Source organism: Mytilus edulis, chromosome 12 (genome assembly GCF_963676685.1).
Source record: "Mytilus edulis chromosome 12, xbMytEdul2.2, whole genome shotgun sequence".
NCBI lineage: Eukaryota > Metazoa > Mollusca > Bivalvia > Mytilida > Mytilidae > Mytilus > Mytilus edulis.
Window position 1 is genome coordinate 66709835 of NC_092355.1, and position 19918 is coordinate 66729752.

At 30.7% G+C, this 19918-nt stretch overlaps 1 protein-coding gene across 16 annotated transcripts in view; it reads right to left on the bottom strand.

Annotated features, from left to right (window-relative positions):
• LOC139498974 (potassium channel subfamily T member 2-like) overlaps window positions 1-19918 on the bottom strand; it is a 147712-nt gene that overhangs the window by 86038 nt on the left and 41756 nt on the right. For 12 of the 16 annotated variants that reach the window (XM_071287602.1, XM_071287599.1, XM_071287604.1 and 9 more), the window contains 6 exons: window positions 16918-17000; window positions 15537-15633; window positions 11017-11100; window positions 9133-9241; window positions 5451-5525; window positions 3432-3518 (listed from right to left, as the gene is read on the bottom strand). In XM_071287602.1, coding sequence (XP_071143703.1) covers window positions 3432-3518; window positions 5451-5525; window positions 9133-9241; window positions 11017-11100; window positions 15537-15633; window positions 16918-17000 — 535 coding nt within the window. Of the gene's footprint in view, window positions 1-3431; window positions 3519-5450; window positions 5526-5566; window positions 5753-5798; window positions 5874-9132; window positions 9242-11016; window positions 11101-15436; window positions 15492-15536; window positions 15634-16917; window positions 17001-19037; window positions 19091-19918 lie in introns of those variants that run through there. The other 4 variants (XM_071287609.1, XM_071287596.1, XM_071287610.1 and 1 more) reach the window with 4 other exon arrangements.

The window sequence follows — 19918 nt, forward strand, 5'->3', positions numbered from 1 at the left end:
AAAATATACATTAATGTTAAGGATGTTAAACTTTCAGAAACATATTGGCTGAAAATGAACAATATAGATTAGACCGTTGGTTTCCTGTTTGAAGGATTTTACACTAGTAATTTTGGGGCCCTTTATAGCTTGTTGTTCGGTTTGAGCCAAGGCTCCCTGTTGAAGGCTGTACTTTGACCTATAATGGTTTACTTTTATAAATTGTTATTTTGATGGAGAGTTGTCTCATTGGCACTCATGCCACATCTTCCTATGTCTAATGATAAAGAATAAGCATTTACTGAGACGATGTTCAAATTGTACAATAAATAAATGTAATAGAGCCTCATTCCAAAAATACCATAATCAGCAGATTGAACATGAAAAAAAACCCACATAAAAACAAGAGAGATAGAGATAATCACAATCTCCTCTCAAGACAAGTATATAAAAAGAAGATTTTATAACAAGGAATATTATTTGAATCTGGAATAATTTTGAATTCTGGAAAACTGATAAGAAATGTATGATGAAAACTGAACCCAACTAAATAGGGTTAGCCATGTGCACATTATGCTAAGGTTAATTTGACTTTCACTATCATTTCAGTGTGAACTAACTAACCCCCCTTAGCCATGTGCACATGACTAACCCTATTTAGTTATGTTTGCCAATGAGTTAACTCTACTCAAGAGACCAAATGACTCAGAAACTAAAGAAACTAAAGCTTTTACTGCATAGTCATCTATAAAAGGCCCCAAATTCACAAATGTAACACAATTCAAACGAGAAAACTGGCGGCCTAATTTATGTACCAAAAAAATGAATGGAAAAAATATATGTCACACAGCAACAAACGACAACCACTGTGATGGTTTTAAAGACATTTCTGTTGTATTTCAAACAATTCAACATATAAAAGCTATTTAACAGTCCTAATTATTAAATCAATGGCTGCAATAACAAGGGAGGGGTAATGTGCATCTCTTGCTTTGTCAACCCTAAGTTCCTACCAGGTCCTTTTCCTTGACCTCCTTGAAGCCTTAAATCTAAACTTAGGACTGGTCCATGTTATATACAGCAGGATTAAACTTGTTTTGTCGGTTCACAATTCAGGACTAGATGCTTTGTTAGGATAAGTGTCATTGGCTTCAAATCCGACACTATCAGTACGTCAATAGCTAGTCTACTTAACATCTTATAAGTGGGTATTAATATTTCATTTGCTAAAGAAAATGTGGAATGACAGCAATATTACCTGTATAATACAATATTGTTGCAAGCATTTAGGCCAAGTTTCAGACTTAAATAGTCAGTGTCACAGATTTCTTTAACTTTGGCTTGTTGAAAGGTTTCTGCATATCAAAAAAAATAATGTAATTATCTCTTTTTTTTCCTGAAATATTATTGATTTAATTTTTTCAAAATACTGTAAACCAACTAAATTTCGCGAGCGATTTATTTTCGCGACTAGAAAAATAACATGAAATTAAATCGTCGCGAAAAGGAATAACTTGGATCTTTCCCTATTAAACTACATTAAGTAAATAAGAAAATCGCGAAGTTAAATTGCCGCAAAGTTGACTAGCTGGGTATAAATGCGAAATAAAGTAACCGCGAAAATCAGTTGGTTTACAGTACATGTATGTGGTCATTTGTATAGAAAGCACATAAAATCAACAAAAAATTTATTTTTTTTACTTTAAATCATCAAATTTCTAATGTTTACTCCATACATTTTTCTTCAAACACTTTAGGTTCTTGGTACAAACATTTCCATTCCTATGACATGTATGACGTAGAATAATAACAGGGTTACCAAATTAGTTTTTACAGTATAAATCAATCAAAGTTGTGTCCAAGATAAAAAAATTGTTGACTTCACATTTTCCAGTACCTACAAAGAATTGGTTAATACACAAAAAATGAAGTTGGTGACCATTTGATTATTTTATATCATTTAAAAACAAAAATTTAAGTATCAACACTACTATTTTTTTGATTTTCAGATATATAACTAAAAGAACCCAAGTCATATGCAAAATGATACCAAAATCTGTGACATACCCCATTTACTGATCCTTGACCTTAAGTTGGGAGGACTTATAGAAGATAAACTCTTGCAAATTATAAAAAACAACCATTTTCCAGTTTCAAAACTATAGTTAAGGACCATGCAGTCTTAAAATACCTTGGATTTTTTTTACCCAAAATTGAGCACTTCAATCAGTCCTTTACTATCTGTATGGTTTCTTAAATTTTGTCTCAAACTTTGAAACAAAAATATCAAGTAAGTAAATAGCTGTAAAAATTATAAAAAATATTATAGATTACCTGTACTTACTGAAACAATTAGTAAATACATGTAATCGCTAATTCAACTAGTAATTAATGGTATGTACTGAATTATTTGGTAATTACATGTAATTCCTAATTTCACCTATTTACTGTAACATATATATATATATATATATATATATAACACTTTGATTGATTTTGGAACATTCAAATCATACGAAATAAAAGATGAATCTTGGGCTATTTTTAGATTTCTTATAAGAGCTCAAATTTAAAACAATAACAGACTTTCCAAAGAGAATTTGTCAACCCAAAATAAGTTAACAGATGTATTGATATTTATACGCATAAAGGTTTATTTCTCTCTGCTGCAGATCATGTATTCATGATGGTTAATATTATACAATTACTGTCTTTTCATAAGGTAAATGTGTGGTTTTATTGACTTTTGAAAAACTGATATTTACTAAGGCCAACGAAGTGAATATCAGTTTTTCAAAAGTCAATAAAACCACATATTTACCGAAACAAAAGACAGTAAATATTTTATTCCATATTCCGAGAGAAATGAATGTAATAGAAAATATTTACCAAAAGCAATTGCAAATCAAACGTTTTTTTACCAAAATTGTACACGTAAAAGCACGCGACGTTTTGCGCGGTGAATATCCTTTTTCCTCAGGTGAATATGCTTATTTATTCAAAATCCCATTCATATAGAAAAACCTACTAATAGTTTATAAATATGGAATAATCTATTTTATTTATTTAAATCACCATCTGTTATGCAGTATAGTTATTTATTCATTTGTTTTCATTGTTTATACACACAATGATGATACATTATATAGAGTCCATGAATTGTTAATCATTTCTTATGGACTTTTGTAATATGGATATATGTCTGTTTAACATGTTAAACAGGTGTTTATATGATTACTGAAATTAATTGTGCAATTATGTACCAAAAATTAAAAAAAAACCATTTACTTGTTTGAGTTTATTTCCTTTAGCCAAAGAATACTTCATTCAAATGTTACTTACAGAACTGATATGACTTCAAGCAGATTTTGAAATAAGGGGTTAAATGTTTATTCATCAGTGAAAATATCAAATCTTGATATTAACAAGTATTGTAACAAAACTGTACTTACAAACAATTTCTGACATGATCTTCTCATCAACCAACAATGAAGAAAACTTGGAACATATAAATCTATTAATAATGGTGGGTAAAAAACCTGAAAAACAAAATCAATAAAAATTACATTAAAACAAACATTTATCACAATGGATATATACTAATTGGTTTATTGCACAAAATAATTTAACCCTGACCTGATTTAAATTATCATCAAGTTAATTCTTGAAACATTGATGTAAACAGATAAGAGGAAAAGAACAACAAATGACTGTTAATCATTTCAACAACTGTGCTTTGAAGCAATGAGTTTGCGTTTTTTGAATGAAAATATGAAAACTTCTACATATGATATATATTTGACATAATGAGGAGATCGCACAAAACATGTTTAACCCTGCTGAATGTTATATCCATCCCAAGTCGGGAACCTCTGAGGTTTGGGTTTGTTAGTCTTGTAAGTCTGGGTTTTTTTTTTATTTTAGATCATGTGTATGTTTCAGTTTAGTATGAGGTCCATTTTCACTGAACTAGTACACATTTTTGTTTTGGGACCAGTTGAAGGTGACCTCCAGGTGCAGGATCATCTTGCTGTGGTGAGGACCCATTAGTGACCATTGAATGCTTTTTACTCTTTGGTATTATTGTTGTCTCTTGACACAATCCTATTTCCTGTCTCTTTTTGTCGAGCCTTCGACTTTAGTCGAAAAAGCGAGACTAAGCAATCCTACATCCGTCGTCGGCGGCGGCGTCAACAAATATTCACTCTGTGGTTAAAGTTTTTGAAATTTTAATAACTTTCTTAAACTATACTGGACTTCTACCAAACTTGGACAGAAGCTTGTTTATGATCATAAGATAGTATCCAGAAGTAAATTTTGTAAAAATAAAATTCCATTTTTCCCGTATTTTACTGTAAATGGACTTAGTTTTTTCTGCGGGGAAACAAAACATTCACTCTGAGGTTAAAGTTTTTGAAATTTTAATAACTTTCTTAAACTATACTGGATTTCTACAAAACTTGGACAGAAGCTTGTTTATGATCATAAGATAGTATCCAGAAGTAAATTTTGTAAAAATAAAATTCCATTTTTTCCGTATTTTACTATAAATGGACTTAGTTTTTTCTGCGGGGAAACAAAACATTCACTCTGTGGTTAAAGTTTTTAGAATTTTAATAAATTTCTCCAACTATCCTGGGTTTGTACCAAACTTGGACAGAAGCTTGTTTATGATCATAAGATAGTATCCAGAAGTAAATTTTGTAAAAATAAAATTCCATTTTTTCCGTATTTTACTATAAATGGACTTAGTTTTTTCTGCGGGGAAACAAAACATTCACTCTGTGGTTAAAGTTTTTAGAATTTTAATAACTTTCTCCAACTATCCTGGGGTTGTACCAAACTTGGACAGAAGCTTGTTTATGATCATAAGATAGTATCCAGAAGTAAATTTTGTAAATAAATAAATCCATTTTTTCCATATTTTACTTTTAAATGGACTTAGTTTTTCTGCGGGGAACCATTACATTCACTCTGTGGTTAAAGTTTTTAAAATTTTAATAACTTTCTTAAACTATCCTGGGTTTGTACCAAACTTGGACAGAAGCTTATTTATGGTCATAAGATTGTATCCAGAAGTAAAGTTTGTAAAAAGATTACTCCGTTTTTTCTGTAATTTACTTTAAAATGGACTTTTTTTCTTACAATCATAAAATAGTAACAAGAGGAATATTTTTATTGATTTTTTTCCTCATTATTGTTGAGCCTGCAATTTACAGCAAATATAGGCGAGACACTGGGTTCCGCGGAACCCTTACAAATTTTTTTACTAAGTATTTGTGTTTGGATTCCTCATTTTTCAGCACTTCTTTTAGATTGTTTTTTTTTAATAGGATATGGTTTATGGATGCATCATATTTATTAGAAAACCCTTGATTTATCAAAGCAACAACATTTCAAAGGTAGATAACTACTACCTGTATCTACAACATCTCAAAAGGCGATAATTACTACTTGTATCTGTAACTTACTGTTGCTATCAAGGGCACTGAACACACTAACTCTAATATGAAACCATCGCTGGTCATCTTTGTGAGACAAATACCCTGTAAAAGGGAGATAACTACTACCTGTATCTATAACTTACTGTTGCTATCAATGGCACTGAACACACTAACTCTAATATAAAACCATCACTGGTCATCTTTGTGAGACAGATACCCTGTAAAAGGGAGATAACTACTACCTGTATCTGTAACTTACTGTTGCTATCAATGGTACTGAACACACTAACTCTAATATAAAACCATCACTGGTCATCTTTGTGAGACAGATACCCTGTAAAAGGGAGATAACTACTACCTGTATCTATAACTTACTGTTGCTATCAATGGCACTGAACACACTAACTCTAATATAAAACCATCACTGGTCATCTTTGTGAGACAGATACCCTGTAAAAGGGAGATAACTACTACCTGTATCTGTAACTTACTGTTGCTATCAATGGTACTGAACACACTAACTCTAATATAAAACCATCACTGGTCATCTTTGTGAGACAGATACCCTGTAAAAGAAAACAGTTAAGGATGTTCGCTACTCGGTTTTAAAATAACAATCTTTTTTAAAGACTGTTATAAATTGATAGTATATAAATAGAGAAACTAAATAAGCAGAAAAAAATGGAGGGTCCGTGTGCTTGTTTTCTAGATATAAGCCATTGAAAATTTGGCGGGAAAGAATTCTCTCTAGATTTTTCTTTCACTTCACATTGGCACTTTTTTTTTTTAAACTATGGAAAAATAACAAGGATTTCATAAGATTTTGAAATATGGCTTTTTAAACAATATATATTAAAAATATGAAAAGAAAAGTAGGGGTTAGTGGGCAAATGTTTTTAATGTTAATACATGGATAAAACCAGAGGATTCCGAAAATCTGGCAAAAATTCAAAAAATAGAGGAGCAAACATCCTTAAACTTATTTATCACTACAAGACTGCTAAATTTTTATCTCAAATCCCAAGTTATTTAATATTTTAAATTTGCCTGTTTTCAGTTTATAAATTGTTTGTCCCACATGTCCCATGATATTTGGTGAATGATTACTGTAAACCATCTTTTCACGATCAATTAATTGTGACGATTTTTGCGAGTAGAAAAATAAAGCGATATTAATCGTGGCGAATATGTAAGAAATTTTCCATATTAAAATACATCAAGTAAATTAAAAAGCCACGAAGTGGAATAAAAAGTAAAATGCGAAGAAAAGTATACACTAAAATAAGTTGGTTTACAATATGTCTGTCTCAACGACCATAGGATAAGTACTTGTTCTTTCTTTTCCGATAAATTGCAACAAGAGTGCACACGCTGAAATGTCTTGCCTTCTTTACTATCATTGACATTATCTTGATAGTCCAAATTATAAAGCTTTATTACAACTGTCACATAAACTTAACCAAGAAACCTAAACATTGACTGAGCAATGAACCATGAAAATATCAAATGTCAAATAAAACCATGAAAATGAGGTCAAGGCAGGGCTTCCAAAACAGTCATATATTCCGGACATTTGATTAATGTCCGGTAAAAGTCCGGCTGGGCAAAGCATGAAACGGTCATATACATTTTAGTTTTCAAGGCTTTTTCGGTCATTTTAACATAAGTCACGATCTTTTTGACCCAACCTTTTGCCTTTTAACATCTACACATTTGCGGTCATAAAAGTGACATGATGATTAATTACTATCAAAACAACCCCTACTTCAATACTTTCTAATTTTAATAAAGGCTAATTAGTTGTTGGACAGGTGATATCTACCTGTTCAGGTGACAGGTAAACTATGTTCAGTACCGGACATCATATACATTGATCGGTCTATTCACAATTATTTTCTTACATTTCAGCGGTTTGTAGCTTATTGATTTAGTCCAAAAGATTAAAATTATAAGAAATTAGTTTATCTACATGATTTGATAAAAAATTTTAAAAGGTTTAAATGAAAAATCGTAAGAACTACGTCGAATGAACTAGAACATGTGTGCGCATGTGCAAAGGTGGGAAATTTAATTATGCATCCTTTATTTCTTCAAAATGGTAAAATTATCATTGATACCTGTATCTAAACGTTCATTTCAAGCATTTTGTTTAAAAAATAACGTGGAAAGAGCTTCTTCACTCAGTCATGCTTTGCAAATGTACACGGATTTTAAGTATCCGTTTACAGTCCATGTTTTACCATTGATAAGTCAACATCCGGTTTTAGAAAAACGTGATTTTAAAAACAAAAATGAAGTTTTTGACATGTCATTTTGCACAAATAAAGAGTCAATGGCAGTTATGAGCACACTGATGTGCACACTTTGAATGATGCACTGCCAATTCAACAGTTTACATCCAAACATCCAAAACAAAGTAAAGTTTAAAATCGTTTTTTAATCTAATGTCATTATCATTGGAATGGCCATCTGATTACCATAACTGCCTTTTGTGACTTAGTCTTAAGGAATTAAAATCGGGATCAGATATAAAATGTCCGGCTGGCTCAAATGTTTTTTGGAAGCCCTGGGTCAAGGTCAAGTGAAAACTGTCTGACGGGTATGAGGACCTTTCAAGGTACGAACTTACTTATAAGAGGGAATTTAACATTAAAAAAATCTTGACTTTTTTTTCAAGTAGTCACTGAACCATAAATATGAGGTCAAGGACACTGGACATGTGACTGACGGAAACTTCGTAAAATGAAGCATCCATAAACAAAATATGAAACATTCAGGTGTTCAACCTTCAAAAATATAAAGCTTTTAAGAAGTAAGCTAATGCCGCCGCCACCGCTGGATCACTATCCCTATGTCGAGCTTTCTGCGACAAAAGTCCCAGGCTCGACAAAAACTGTAATTTATATTCTTTTGATGTGATGTCATTAGGCATGGTCCCTATTTTCCTAATTGCAAATTCAGATAAAAGCAACAACATTATCTGTCATAACTTATAAATCAATTTTGAAAAATGAATAAATGAGATGATATGAACCATGAATTATAAATAAAAGAACAATGTCCAAAATGGACACAGATGCCATAGCTTTTAAATTTTGTATTTATGGCAAATTTATCAATTTTTTAAATATAAGGGACATTTATAACATGTGGTTCAGGCAAACTAAAGTAAGAGTGCAGAAAAGTTTGTAAATTTTTTTATAAAGGAACATAACCCATACTTGACCTTAATCTGTTTTTTGGTGGTAATAATAAGCATTGTGTATAAGTTAAATGTAAAATTTAGTTGAGTGCTATAATGGCAAATTTAGCAATTTTTCCTATATAAAGGAACATATCTGGAGAACAGTGGAAACAGTGTCTTCAAGATTAGAAATTTATCTGTGTATGGAGGTAATAAGCATTGTGTATAAGTCAGGAATATGACAGTTGTTATCCATTTGTTTGATGTGTTTGAGCTTTTGACTTTGCAATTTGATTATAGACTTTCCATTTTGAATTTTCCTCAAGAGTTCGGTATCTTTGATATTTTACTTTTGGATGAGCAAACTAAAGTTAAAGAGCTGAAACTTTTTTGGGTGAAACATTATGACGGACAAACTGGCCCTTCAGTGAGATTACAGCGGGGAAACACTCATTAGCATAAAAAAAACTGTAATAATCTAATGTCTGCTTTTCAATCAAGGATGAAATTAAATATCAAACTTACTTTAGATCCTATATACAATTCTACACAGGCTTTGACTAGAGTTACGACTGATAAAAATACTTGTAGTACCCATACTGCCAGAGGTCTTCTCACCCATACCAACACATGCCTGAATAATAATGAGAATAATTGTATCTTTCATACTGCCAGAGGTCTTCTGACCCATCAAACCTTTTATTAATAATTACATTAGATCTCATCATTTTTATCTGTCTAAGGGGAATAACTCCAGAACCATTCAAGGTGTAATAGAGATTTATCATTCAGAGAAAAAAAAATACAGTCGATTTTCATTGTTAAAAGCTTAAAATTCTCTACAGTTTTATTCAATACTGTTAAAAACTAATTGGATTTTTTTCATAATGATGACGGCCAATATATATATATATGCTATAGTGAATGATAAAATCTTGATATAACTACAATTATTAACGTTAAAGCCTAGAAACTGGCAATGAGGAGTTGATATAGAGTTGAATTTTCAACAACAACAAAGAAACAGCCTAATATTGATGTCCTAACTCCTAAGTCAAATTACAATAAGATAATATCCATATTGTCATGTCTGTTAGGTGAAGACTCTTATAATTGACTATAATGTTCAAGATTACTGTAAATTTAGAAATCATTGCAAGCAATTATTATTGCGATTTTGACAAGACTAACCAAAATCAATTATTGTGATTTTAGGAAAATGTACATACAGATAATATGTATCCAATATCAGAAAGTGAGTTCTTATACATTTTACAATACACACCCATTCACACAATTCACATTAATAACAAGAATGTGTCCATAGTACATGGATGCCCCACTTGCACTATCATTTTCTATGTTCAGTGGACCGTGAAATTGGGTAAAAACTTTAATTTGGAATAAAAATTAGAAATATCGTATCATAGGGAACATGTGTACTATGTTTCAAGTTGATGTAACTTTAACTTCATCAAAAACTACCTTGACCAAAAACTTTAACCTGAATTTCGCACTGTCATTTTCTGTGTTCAGTGGACCATGAAATTGGGGTCAAAACTATAATTTGGCATTAAAATTAGAAAGATCATATCATGGGGAACATGTGTACTAAGTTTGAAGTTGATTCGACTTCAACTTCATCAAAAACTACCTTGACCAAAACTTTAACCTGAAGAGAACGAACGCACAGACGGACGAATGAAAGAACGAACGGACGCACAGACCAGAAAACATAATGCCCCTCTACTATCGTAGGTGGGGCATAAAAACATCAAACTTAAGTTTATGAATTTACAGCATATGGTAATCTTGATACATGTATACTCTACTAGATCTGTTTCATTGTTATCAAATTTTGTATTATTGAATACACACACCACCTTTCTATTATCATTGTCAAATTGTATACCTAGACATTATCTACTTTAAATTCAGAAACTATTGATTGCATTTATTATTGTGAATTTTCAAGACAAAAAAGTTAGTTTAACTACGTATACTGTGAATGAGACAAAAACTGGATAGAGATCTATGTTTCAGTTACCAGAATGTGAAGTCTTCTCATTGCACTATTAACCCAGAAGCATTATAAGCATCAGTAAAAATATACCAATAAATTCTGAATTTACATTTAAAATGTAACTAAATTATCTCCCCTTAGGTTTCATACCTATAAATTTTAATACTAATTAATTGCATTTGAAAAAAAAACATTTTCAATTTACAGTATTAAAACATATTTATCTGAATTTATCTTTCCTTTTATCTAACACTTTATATATATTTTCATACCAATTAATTACATTTGATGAAAACACCATTTTCCATTTATAGTTTTTAAATGTAATTGGATTTATCTCCCCTTATATTAAAGACATTGTACAATGTTTATATATATATTCATACCAATTAATTGCGTTTGAAGAAAACACCATTTCATCGCTATCTTTGGGTAAAGTTAAGTTATGTACACTGCAGTCCATTCCACCGCTGAAAATAAAAATAAAATTGGTAAATATATATAAGAAATCATCAACAATGTAAGGGGTTGAGCCACAGGAACAATTTCTTTGTTTCAAATGTGTTTTCATTTGTTGATCACTTTATACATGTAATACATGTTATATAAAGTTGTTATTTCGAAGTAAAAATATTATTACACCATACTTATTCAACTTCAAAGCATTTTGTAACAAATCCCTTCTTGATACATCATAAATTTACTATACTGTAGGTGAGAACTTTTTAATAAATAATGCTTTTTAATTGCAGAAGAAAAAGTTTTTAACATCAGTGCAAAACACTAAGTTTAATGAATTGATTGTAGAATGACACTAGCATGTTGTCTTGACATAAAAAAAAATTGAGGATTCTGCACTAAATGGTGAAATTTATTGCAGATTTATGAATATATGCATGTTCCACTTTTTATATTTGCATACTATATGCATGTGTGACTTGGCAAGACTTATTTAAATATAAATTCAAAAACTGTTGCAATTTTTGAAGAATCAGCAAAAATGCTAGATTATTAATTGCAATTTTGGGAAAATAATTACAAACATAATAATGCAAGTTTTTTTTATTATTGTGATGTTCATTCAGTCGCATAATTCACATTAATAAAAACCTTCCATTTTTTTTTAATTTATTGTATAGATATTGCACTTTTAATTTTTGCAATGTATGCATTTGTCATTTCACTGAGACATGAGTTTCAAAGTGTATTCATGTGTTGTCTTTACAACAAAGGTTAATAATTCAAGGCTAACAAAAAAAGTTCAGTGCATTTTTCTTGATGTATATGTCTTGTACATGTACATGATGTACTTATATATAGCTTTCATATAAAACAAAAGAGCACCTGGTCTACTGTTAATACAGAAGTACATAAATATGTCTTTATAATGGCTCAAGAGGTGTTCATTTTAATTTATGCAAAAGGTATCTCCTAATACTGCTAACTTATTTATTTTTTGGGTTCCAATTTTTGAAGATTGAGGTTCATCTAGATATATATATACGCCTCTGGGTGCAGGAATTTCTCGCTGCATTGAAGACCTGTTGGTGACCTTCTGTTGTTGTCTGCTTTATGGTCAGGTTGTTGTCTCTTTGACACATTCCCCATTTCCATTCTCAATTTTATAAGATTTCATTGTTTTTCAAAAGTATGAAAACATTACAGAAAATTTATAATTCGTTGAAAATTTTAATTTGTGATTCTCCAGTACCCGCCATCCTAGGAAAATTAGTATCCAAAGAACAATGATAAATTCACAGTAATAAAACTTTTTAATTAAAAGAAAAAAAGATTTGAATGGCTTTAAAAAGGTTAAATTAGTTTCAGTTAAAATCTTGAATCTTGATTAACATAAAGTTTTAATTCAAAAATGATTGATTTACAAGAAGAAAGAGATACAGCCTCTTTCCCATGTTACAGTTTGCAAAGGATGGATAGATGGAAGTTTAATGTCCAGTGACAAATACATGTATATTTTTATCAAGGACATACTTGCATGCCTGAAAGGATGAAAAGTCAGACGTTTAAAATCAGTTAAACTGTAACTATCTGATTATTTTTCAACCAAATGTGTAATAAAATCGAACTAAAATCTAATATATGTCTTGGAATATTTGTTTATACATGATCAAATGCCTGCCTTGAACTTTCAAAAAGTCTACACTATATTTATATTTATATATTTATTTCACTTAAGAAGCTTAAATTGTTTAAAAGTTGATGAATCTAAGTTTCACAATAACTGTTGAAAACTATATATCATATAAATAGAATAACAATTTCTGCCTTGAACCTGAAGAAAGTCTACACATATTTGTTTCACTCAAGATGCTAAGATGGGAAAGTTGATGAATCTAAGTTTCACAATTACTGTTGAAAACTATATATCATATAAATAAAATAACTTGTTTTGTACATTCTTGTATGAAAAAGGACATCAGTGAAAAAAATAAATTAATCTAAAAGACAAAGCGCTTATTGGTTTGTATAATGGATTTGCTCTTTTTTTATTTCATCAAAATATAACTCAAGGTCTCTTGCCAGTCCTAGTGAAATTTTCAAATTTGAAATCTCAAGGAAGTATACCCGATTATTGTTGGTCATTTCAACCAGATTGATTTTCTCACTTGAGCTGGAATGGCGAAAGTGAGAAAAGCAATGGAGCTGAGATGACCATCGATTTATAACTATTTTACCTACGATTTCATCTACAACAGTATGTGCTCCCTTAGTTTTTAACAATAATTTTTCATATCACTCGAGTGCCTCAACTGTGCTGAGAAAGAAAATGATCAGTCAGTATGATCAAAGATTTGTTTGTGAAAATAGCGATAAATGCATACATGATAAATAAACTCATCACAGATGTCAGAATTAAAATTTTGTAAGCCAGACGAATGCATCGTCTACTAAAGACTCTTGATTCAAAAAAGTTTAAAGGGCCAAATAAAGTTGAAGTTAAAGCGCATTTATATTTAAGACCCAAAATTCTGAAAGGTTTTGCCAAATAGTTAAAAGGATATGTTTGTCTGGGATTGCTTTTAAGTGCCCATGTAGATTGGTTGATTGATTGTGTTTTAATACCACTTTAAAGTGCCACTTTTGGGCTATATTGTGCACAGAGAAAACCATGACCTTCGATAGAAAAATGACAATCCTTTGAAGACAAATTGATTATAAATACATAGAAGTAGAAATATTTACATGTACCATAACGAGTTTTGTTTGAAATGACAATCTGCCTTTTATTGGTAAAATTTTGACCTGCGCTGGTTCATTTATTACCGCAATTATTCAGGCACTTTTTCCCCCCAGATTATGTTGCAGATGAACTGGAATGTAAAAACACGATTTCTACATTAACAAACCATGTTTACAATTTAAGGTAAATTATTGAAACAGGAAAACATTACATAATTCTTTATGTCAAACGAATTTTAAAGTTGAAACGCCTATACTAAGTTACGTTATGGTAACAGACTGACATATTTATGGTCAAATGTACTTTAATTCAAATATTTCAGTTTATAGAATAATTAGACCTATATAAACTGTGAGGAAGGCCGACATTGAATCTCTTTAGTGGGTTTAAGCTGGTAAGTTTTTTATGGCCTTGGGTAAAAAGAAATATCACAAAAGGTGATGGTTGAAATGAAAAGAACTAAAATACTTCCCTCCCTACATATTAATGTTGCTGCAGTCCCTAGTAAAGCACATAGTCAGTAGTCGCCCTTCTATATCTTTTATTATTGCATAGCAATATAATATTTCCCACAGAAAGTAACCAAAAGTTAGCGTGCAATAAATTCTAATATTCCACTAGTGCAATAAATCTTCAAAATTCATGACGTCATCAACAACAAAATCTTAGTTTGAACCAATTTTTACTTTGAAAGATTATATTGCTATACAATAAAAGGGTTATTGCATGAATATTGGGGAATATTGTCCCTCGTAGAACATATATTGCACTCGCAAGCTCGTGCAATATAAATTTCTACTCGGGACAATTTCCCCCGATATTCATGCAATAACCTTTTTATTATTTTTGTTGAAATCAGTATTGACTACAGGTTATTTACTTGAATTGTGATTTAAGGTGGTACTTAACACTACAGGGAGATAACTCAGTAAAGTCAGCTAAACGTTTTAATTACATTGTGTTGTAAAGGGAATATTAAGCTTCTCAATGATCTAAATTGGTGTTTGTCAAACTGCTATATAACCAGTGTAATTTTTCTGATTAAACGGTTGGTTTCAATTTTTGAAATTTTTATGTTTTTGTCAAAGGGTCAAAGTAAATACTTTGTAAAAATTTTATAAAAAATTAAACAAGCCAAATTAATTTTAGTGAATGTGTTGGGTACCACCTTAACCAATTTCATTCTACATATATAAATAATACAGAAAACTTGTAGTTTGATGAACTCTTTAATTTGTGGTAGAACTTTGAGCTAACCACAAGTTTTTTGAAAATTAGAATACCACAAAAATAACACATAATACAGATTCTACAATACTTAGATTTGTACCTCAATAGTATTTTTCATTGCTTCCATTTAGTCTTAGTATTTTAAGTTGTGTTTTGTGTACTGTAACATTCTATGTCTTTTCATTGTTTTTGTTTTTTTACCATGGCATTCTCAATTAATTTACGATATGTGAGTTTGAATATCACTTTCATATCTTGTGTCTCTCTTTTCCATATCATGTAATTTTTTTCCCTCAACCTTTAAATCCATACCTCTATTCTGCTGTTTTCAAGATATCCCTGACATTTACAGTAAAATCATTATTATCTCTTACCATGCATAACTCTGTGGATCATCCAATTCCACACGGATAATGTACAGGAAACATAATAGATATCCCTGACATTTACAGTAAAATCATTATTATCTCTTACCATGCATAACTCTGTGGATCATCCAATTCCACACGGATAATGTACAGGAAACATAATAGGAATTTTATTACAAGGTCAAAGATACGACTTCCTAATCCTAAAATAATGAAAAATATCACTACAATTATTATCATACAGAAAACAAACAGATTTTGATTCAATCCCTCAAATTTGTAACAATAATGATGTATAAAAAAAATTAAAAACAAATGATAATCACAAAACATTATCATGCAATACGATTTATCTGTAGACATGCTCCATGTAAAGATGGCAAAAAACATATGAAACTCAAGAGACTCCCTGAATCCCAAGTCAGGAGACTGAGCCCTCTGACCTTTGTTACTCTTGTATGTTTTCAATTTCAGTTTATTATGTTTGTTTTAAAAGTGTGACTTTCATTTTCATTGAAATATACCACATTTTTGTTATGGGCCAGTTGAAGCCTGCCTCCTGGTGTGGGATATCCTGGCTGTGTTGAAGAACCATTGGTGGCCTTCAGTTGTTTTCTGCTCTTTGGTAAGATTGTTTTCTCTCAAACATATTCTCCATTTTCTTTCTCAATTTTAGTTTGGCAAAAAATCACTTTTAATCTGACAGACAATTATCATCACTGAGATTATAAATACTGGTTTGATTTTCATGTTGACATTCATATTTACTTAATAACAAGTAAATATGTACACTGTATTTGTTTGCTGAAGATAAAATTGACAAAGTGCTCCTGTTGAAAAGGTCACAAGGTCATTGTTTTTCTTTGAATATTTAATATATGTTTAACTATTTGCACTAATTGTAAATGAAAGTCATTCATGATACTCTGCATTTATCATGCTTTTAAATACCATAACGATATGGTCAAATTGCTGAAAGAACATCCCCCTGCTTATGATCTTTTTGCATTGGCAATACTATTTTGTGTTATATATATATTAGATACCATATCAGATCTCTAGTCTCTTTATACATGTTATAGCCTCATTTAGAAATATTATTAAAAGTACAATACATGTAAGAATCAACAAGAAGTACCACAATGAGCTATAGTATAGGTCACCATTTTATGTGTTTATAGTTTAGCTGTGAATGTTTTCTCTTGTTGGCATCATAAAACATACACACCCAGCCACGTACATTCTGTGTTTTTGTTAGATATATTTCTATTTGTATCCATCTAATGAGTTAAGCCTTTTTCAACTGAATTTTATAGTTCGTTCTTAAGTTGTACTGTTACACCATTTTCCATTGTTCCAGGTTGGGGGAGGGTTTGGAGCCTACTAACATGTTTAACACGGCCACATTCTCTATGTGGCTGTCCCAAGTCGTCTGTTGCTGTGTTACATATTTGTTATTTTTTTATATGAATTAGATAACTACTCACTTGTGGAAGGATTTCTCAAGAAAAATCTCTTTAGTCTGTTTCTGAATGAGATGTCATTTGAAATGAACTTCACAGGAGCAGATCTGTAAAAAATTATAACATTGTTAGTTCCGGCCTTGAAGGCATAAAACTTTGCTCAGTGAAATCCAGCAATTTGATTGGTTGATTTTGGAGTCTGAGTACAAAAATCATGCTCGAAAGTTTTATGACCGTGATGAATGATTCGTCCTACATTGTGTTTGGTCAACACATGTAAAAGTGATACAAAATATAATACTCTGAAGTTTCAAGAATTGACTTAAACGTGGATAATTTTCGCAGTTTCAGTAAAATATTAGATACTAATAAAACTTAAAAAATTTTCAATACAAGTTTTTAAATCCCTTTACATATTCCATTGCAATTTTTTTTTTTAAAGTAAAACATTGCAATTTTTCTCAAAAGTTAAAAACATGGCAAATTTTTGCAATAGTATAACCATGATAACCATTGCAATTTTTTTTCAATATTACAACCATTGCAATATTTCGCAATAGTAAAAAAACAATGCATTTTTTTTTGCAATAGTACAATAACCATTGCAATTTTTTGCAATACAATGTAGTAAAAACATTGCAAATTTTTGCAATAGTATAAACATTGCATTTTTTTGCAATAGTAAAAACATTGCAAAAAATTCTGAATTTATAGATAATCAGCATGTGCACCAGATCAAGCAAGTAATTCTATTTTTCATTTCCCATTCTTATTTTGCCAATTTCAATCTTGACCCGACTGTGACATGTCAGACTATTATTGACCAAATTCACCAAGTTCATAAATTTTTTTCCCCCCGATAATCAGTATTCATATCCAAATGGAAACCTCATTTTTCTACAGATATTGCTTGACAAAAAAAAATGCTTGAAAAGAATATAAAATCAGAATGAACTCGATAACATATTTTCTTCAAAGCTTTAATGATAAAAGTGGAAAAATATGTCTTCTCAAGTGTTAAAATTTATTTAAATATCCAGTATATAAATGTCTATTATCAAATCTGTTTCTAACCAACTAAAAAGAGACACTCAGCGGTCTACGTCACTCTCAACAATGACCCTAAAGACATATGTGGCTTATTTGTTTTCAATTTTAAAACTTTTAAATAAGAATGTGTCCATAGAACATGGATGCCCAACTCGCACTATCATTTTCGATGTACAGTGGACCATGAAATTAGGGTAAAAACTATAATTTGACATTAAAGTTAAAAAGCTCATATCATAGAAAACATGTGTACTAAGTTTCAAGTTGATTACTTGACCAAAAACAATGACCAAAACTTTACCCTGAAGTGGGACTGACTGATAGACAGACAGATGAAGTGAGAATCGACAAATGGATGTATGAAGGGACACACAGGCCCAAAAAAATTATGCCCCTAAGCAGAACATAAAAATAATCAGTGCTCTAACATGTCTAAGGAAAAGGTACTTGTCTACAACTTGTAGTCTTATTCAACTACACTTTGTATGTTATACATGTACAGTGCACACTTTTAAATTGAATCAGGCCATTCATTAGGAGGCGGTACCCGGTACTTCTACCCTCCTATGCTATTGACAAGTACCGCCTAAATGTAGAAATTTTTATATAAGATATTCATGGAATAAATTGAAAAGTACCACCTAGAAACGTGGAAAGTACCAGTCAACATGAAAGATAATGAAACCCCTGTTGAATACAATGGATAAGTATTTTGTGTCTCTGAGACAGTCAGAGTCAGACATGTCAGAAGGGGACATCCATCTTGATTCTTCCAAATCCTTCCATATCTTAAATCCCCCCCTTTTTTCCCTGTTTTTACACCAACACTCTTTAATGTCTTGGATGCTTTCTCTTACTTTTGTAATTTTTAAGTTCTTTTGTAATGGTTCCATTTTTCTCTTAAATTGAATACAACGTGAACAATATGATGAATATTGATTTTATATATATGGCATGTATGAGGAACTAAATCTATTTCATTTAAATTATTTAATCCTTACATAAACTGTTATAATGAGATGCAAATTCATTCATAAATAAACATATTAAAAAATAATAAATGAATGCAAATTAATAAGCCATAATTACATTACCTGTCAAAATTTCCAACACTCTTACGCCGAGAGTTCATTGCAAGTTTAAAAGTATTTTATCAAGCAGAAACTTCCTATATTTATTAACCAGATTATCTTGACAATTGAGGGGTATATCAGACAATCTCTCTGTTACTCAGGTGTAGTGGTCCAAGTTATTAACCGTGTATTATTTAGTTTTGTACATTTCGTACACACAAACTTTAAATACCTTTTTCCCGTATTAAAAGTTTAACATGTTTAAAGGGATAAGAAAAAAATAAACAAAGAGATTTGTAACCCTGACATTTCACCAGACACCTTGGGTCTAATTTTAGACTGTAAACTTCTACATTCTTTCATTCATAAATGTAATCAAGTATTTATTTATTTAGTTTGATATCCGATTATCTAATATCAATATTTTCAACAATAATACACCTTGTTTAATATGTTAAGAAATACTACTAGTGCATGTAATCAGATCACCTACAATCCAAGTTCGTTTAAGCAGTAACCATTTGATTTTCTGGGGGGGGCTATGATTTTTTTGGAAAAAAAAGTTTGTTTCCAGCTTTTGGAGAAAAAAAAAATTTGTTTTTGATTCTGAGAAAAAAAAATTGTTTGTTTCACCCTCAGCTGCCACTATATGTAATGCTAAAATTGAAAGAAAACAATTGTTTTCGACTTGTCGCGAAAAAAATTGTTTTTCGCCGCAGCGGAAAAAAAAAATTGTCCAGAAAAAAAAAACCATAGCCCCCCCCAGAAAATCAAATGGTTGCTGCCTTATGCAGCCTTATTTACATTTGGCATTACGTTTGTCTTACGTTTTTGCTGAGGTGATCAATGGCTTTGAACAAAAAGAATTTGAGATATAAACATCAAACTGTTGTTCGTTGATT